Genomic DNA, 5025 nt, shown 5'->3' with positions numbered 1-5025 from the left:
CTAACAAAAAGGAATTGACACCCAAATAAGCAGAATTCCCAAGAATACCTCACACACCCCATGCATTAGCCTCATGGTGTTCCAAATGCAAACTGAGCTACACTTGTAAGCAAGAAATTATCGGACTGTGGCATACCCCATGAATAATCCCATTCCTATGATTTCATATTTCCCAAGTTACGAAAACAAATTGTTCTCGCTGAAAGGAAGAGAGAATCATGAAAAAAATTGATCGCATAAATCCACAAAAGAGTGCATAATCCGATCCTTCAAAAGTCGATTAACAGTTTGTTTCATCCCCACATTCGCAAATAGAGCAGACACTGTGCATAACAAATTTTCTTTAAAGAAAGATTTTTTTTTTTTTTTGGGGGGGTTTTGGTGAATTCTTCCAAAAAACGATTATGCAAATGGAAGCGCCAAAGAGCGTGCATGCCACATAAAAGATTACTTTTTAGAACTTTTTGTGTTTTTTTTTTTTTTTAATTTTTTTTTATTTTACTTATAACCAAAAAATTCAGATAGAGGCACGTACTCTTATTAGCAAAGATAGAAATTAAGTTTCGCATAGGTTATGTATATAAATATATAACTAAAATTAAGGAAACATGAAAAAAATTCCTAAGAAAAAAATTATAATAAGGGTTTTATTCGCGATAATAGAAAACAAACTACACGATGAAATCTTGATCTACATGCTGCGAACAATCCAAGGATTAGGAACAATCCAAAAGAGTAGCGAATTACTTGTACAAGACTTCATATGCTCAGGAAGGTCGACCATCTCTTTCTCTTTGAAGTTGTAAATTCCAACCCGGTATTTCTTGGTCTTTTTTTCCCAATATTCAATTATGAAGTAAATGAAATTTTCCCTAACTTCTGGTAAATCTCGAGTCAATACTGAAATGCATTCGTTTTTACTTATAAAAAGCGCTTGGTTGGATAAATTATCGAGGTTCACCCATGTTTTTTTACCATAATCTAGCTTATGCACAACAAACTCCATTGATTTCACTGATTCACCTATCGGCAACACAAACCAAAGCTCTCCCATTGATTCCACCAAATAAGATTTTGTACGCGAAAGCTTACAATTTTTTCTTATCAATCGGGTTACTGTTGGAGAAAATTCAATGTCCAAAACTTTCCTGGGAAAAGGATGACTAAGAAAATCCCAAACTTCAACCAGGCCCACATAGGATAACGCATATAGCATACCATTGTGGCAGATTATATCAATGTAGATTTGGTGACCGTCACCTACTAAGTGTGTTGTTGAAGTCGTGGTTGTGATGCTGGTCTTGGTGGTTGCAGTGGTTGTGGTGGCGGTCGTGGTGGTATCTTCATGCATAAGAAATCCTAGTTTATCTTGGAATGTTCCACAAACCACAATACAAAAGCTTTTGCTGCTACTACTAGTACTACGACGACAAAGATCACAGGAGATGATAGCTTTGAAGATAAAACGAATGTCTTTGGACATGTTCGAAGGGAGTTGGATTTGAATTCGTTCGAATGATAACGGATTAAGAATATGAAGGACTTTCAATTTTTTGATAAAAATCACCAACCAGCCATATGATGATCCCACAAACCAAGAGTCTTCATAGTCATAAAACCCTAGACGACCTTGCCGCTGCTTTCTTGTGGTCTTGTAGGTCCTACTATCTGAAAGATTGAAGAATCTGCGATTCTTACGAAACATCAGCAATGGAGTTTGAGGCATTAATGGAAAATATATTGGGGAAGTGATATAGAATCGAGCAACTCTGTTCCATGAAGAACATACCGCTCTGAAGTGAACAATGTCGAGGAAACCAAGTCTTTTGAGGATCAACTCCAACAATTCACTCACAAGATTACTCCAGTTTGCGGTTATTATTTTTTCCTTTTTCCTATCAGAAGCAGCCATTAATTGGATTTACTGGAAAACCTTCGTGAGTTTGCTTTTTGTTTTTTTCGTGAGTTGTGGAGGAAAATAAAACGCAAACCCTTGATTATATATATATATATATATATATATATATTTATATATATATAGTAGTGGAATCCTTGTCCTAGTAAGATTAGGAAAGTATAATATTCAGAGGAAACAAATTAAAGATATTGATACCTATTAGGAAAAAGCAGGTTATAGGAAAACAAAATTAACATATAATAGCTAGTTTCGACAAGCAGCCTACCACCTTAGTTATAAAATTAACTTGAGCATTATGTACATATATATATATATAATACACACACACATAGAGTATATAAGTTACTATCTAGTCACTATATTTTGACTTTATGAAGTTGGAATAGTAAAAAAATTCAGATTGAAGTGAAATTAATCAGTTCGTTCTAATTAATTTGTAATATATTTTGATTTTATAAGATTAATATATTTTGATTTTATAAAAAAAAAAATTATCCTAACTTGATCATGACTAACAGTGCATATATATATATATATATATATATATATCAATATTACATATAGATATTATATGTCATATAAAATGTTCAAGTATTATACAGAAAAAAAAACATTTGTTTTACACATGCAAAATATAATTTTATATATATTTTTCTTTTAACTTTTTTTATTTGTTGGGTTGATGTGATTATTTCTTTATTAGATGTTTAGAATTTTTTTTTTTTGACAACAAAATATTTAGGTCAAAATAAAAGTATTCCTTATATAAAAATATTTTTTCGTGTGAAAATTCTTTTTAAGAAAATTGATTATGTTAATAAGCTACTATAAAACAAATCTATTATTAGTAAATATATATATATATATATATATAATATATATATATATATATATATCAATTTTACATTGATTATTTGAATGTTCAAAGATGATGTATTAAATCTTAAAGAATTGACGGTGTGTTAAATCTTAAGGAATTGCCGATTTTTAATTGGATGGGTCTATAGTTGAAGTGGTAAGCCCGTTATACTGAATTTTTTTTGAAATAATTAATTTATATAATTGGGTGAATTTTATATAAACAAGTAAATTTAGTAAAAAGAGGTTGTGTTAACCTCAATTGAAACATAACAAATGAGTTACATGGTACATGCTAGGTTACTTGTTTATTAAATAGGTCATGTTTGGAGTGAGCATTTTCGACATAATTAATAAATGAGTTAACCCAGACATGATCCATTAACATGAATTACCATCTCTAATTTTGAAAGCACTTATCTATATAAAATAGGTCATGTTCGAGTTAAGTAATTTTGATATGATTAATAAACAAGTTAATCCGGACATGATCCGTTAATATGAATTGTCATCTCTAATTTTGATACCACTTAAATATAAATATATGCATATATATATATATATATATATATGATTAATTCATAAGACTATGTTTGGGCCAAAATATTTATTTTCCAAATTAATGTTTTTAATTCATTGAAATATTATTTTTGATAGATCAGTTAAACAACATTAGTCCTACATTGATTGAAGATGAAAAAGAGACAGGACTTGCACATGTATAAGTTATGATTTTGAAGTGGGATTTTTGAAAAATCCCACATCAGAATTGTATAAAGCAATTCAAAATTTTCTACATATATATACATATATATATAAGAGCTTCACTTATATATATATAGCTACAAGACTTTAGACTGTTTAGTTTATTCTCATTACAATTTATGTTATTTTTAATTGAAATTTTATTTTTAAAAATCCTTTAATTATTAAAGCAATTGGATCTTACAGATTATTTTTTTCTCCAACAATCAATACAATTCTCTGAATAGTTTGATTCAATTAGTACACATTTTTTTTCTTTCTTTGAATTGTTATAAGTTTGAAATGGCACATTCGCATATTTAAGAGACAGCAGATTATTGGAAAGTTTCCTAACATATTCTAACAGACTAAATATGAAAGAAACAAAGTATTAATTTATTAGATAGAACTTCATTGTTGTTCATTGTAAAATTGATTCTTGATCCATGTTTTGGTTGACGATGGTGCAGTTTTTTCTAACGTTTCTTGCTTAAGCCCGTGAATGGGTTAAATTTGCTCATCCTGATGATTCCAGATGCAAAGTCTATTTTAAAATCTTCAAGACTTTTCATATACTGTGATATGAGATTTACAGTTGCAGAGATGCTATTTCCCTGGGGGAATAAAATCTTATCAGATTCTAAAAGACCTTTCCTTTGGTTCAGATTGATGAAGTAGCTGTTATAAAACTTTGTGGACAAGACGATGCTGAGAGGTGCCAAAATGTCAACATTGGTACTGGCGATCATAGAATGACATTTCTTCTTAAGGTCGGTGGCAAACGCAAGATCAATGTTGGAGCTGTTGTTGTATATCCTATCATGGAAGGCAGGACAATGTGCTAAGCTAATGGTGTGCACACCTGCAAATGAAAAGAAAGAGTGACCAAAAAAAAAAACAAAATAATAGTGAAAGCAATTGTTACCTAAGAAAGCAACAACGTACTTCTTAGAGAGACCTTTGGCTCCAAACCATGAGATGAGGTCTCCAAAGAGTCTTTGAAATTGGGAATTTGAGAATCTCCCTAGAGCCATCCTCGCTAAAGTGGAGTCTCATCTACCTCCTAGCTACAAAATTGTGAAATTTAAAAATGTTAACATACATAATATAAATTATTATATGAAAGAAGAAAGAGCTTGAAAATTGACTTAATCTGAAAAGATTCTTCTGTGGCTTGAGTGAACACAATTTTCAAGCTTTGATTGGGCTTGAGTGAACACAATTTTCAAGCTTTGATTGTTAGTTAGTTAGTTTCAAAATTAAATTAATTTCAAGCTCTTTCTTCTTTCATATAATAGTTAATTATACTAATTAACCATTTGAAATTTTGCAATTTTGTAGCCCGGAGGTCTTCCATGGGCCTTAAGCTTAGTAAATGGGACTCCACCATGAACAATATCGCTTTAGCAGATTCTCAAATTCCCAGTTTCAAAGAGTCTTTAAAGACCCTCATCTCAAGGTCCAAAGCCAAAGGTCTCTCTAAGAAGGACTTTATCACTATTGCT

At 30.7% G+C, this 5025-nt stretch overlaps 2 protein-coding genes across 2 annotated transcripts; both read right to left on the bottom strand.

Annotated features, from left to right (window-relative positions):
• Window positions 1–691: 691 nt before the first annotated feature.
• LOC107419319 (putative F-box protein At5g55150) lies at window positions 692–1912 on the bottom strand. Its single transcript, XM_016028079.3, has one exon. The coding sequence runs from the start codon at window positions 1910–1912 to the stop codon at window positions 692–694; it is 1221 nt and encodes a 406-aa protein (XP_015883565.3).
• A 2084-nt stretch (window positions 1913–3996) lies between these two features.
• LOC132800781 (lignin-forming anionic peroxidase-like) lies at window positions 3997–4554 on the bottom strand. The gene is made up of 2 exons (XM_060815053.1): window positions 4479–4554; window positions 3997–4382 (listed from the first exon to the last, which is right to left on the bottom strand). Exons 1-2 carry the CDS (start codon window positions 4552–4554, stop codon window positions 3997–3999), a joined length of 462 nt encoding a protein of 153 aa, XP_060671036.1.
• Between the last annotated feature and the right edge of the window lie 471 nt (window positions 4555–5025).

Source organism: Ziziphus jujuba, chromosome 2 (assembly GCF_031755915.1).
Source record: "Ziziphus jujuba cultivar Dongzao chromosome 2, ASM3175591v1".
Taxonomy (NCBI): Eukaryota; Viridiplantae; Streptophyta; class Magnoliopsida; order Rosales; family Rhamnaceae; genus Ziziphus; species Ziziphus jujuba.
The sequence above is the reverse complement of the archived record's forward strand: the minus strand, read 5'-3'. Positions and strand labels throughout refer to the sequence as shown.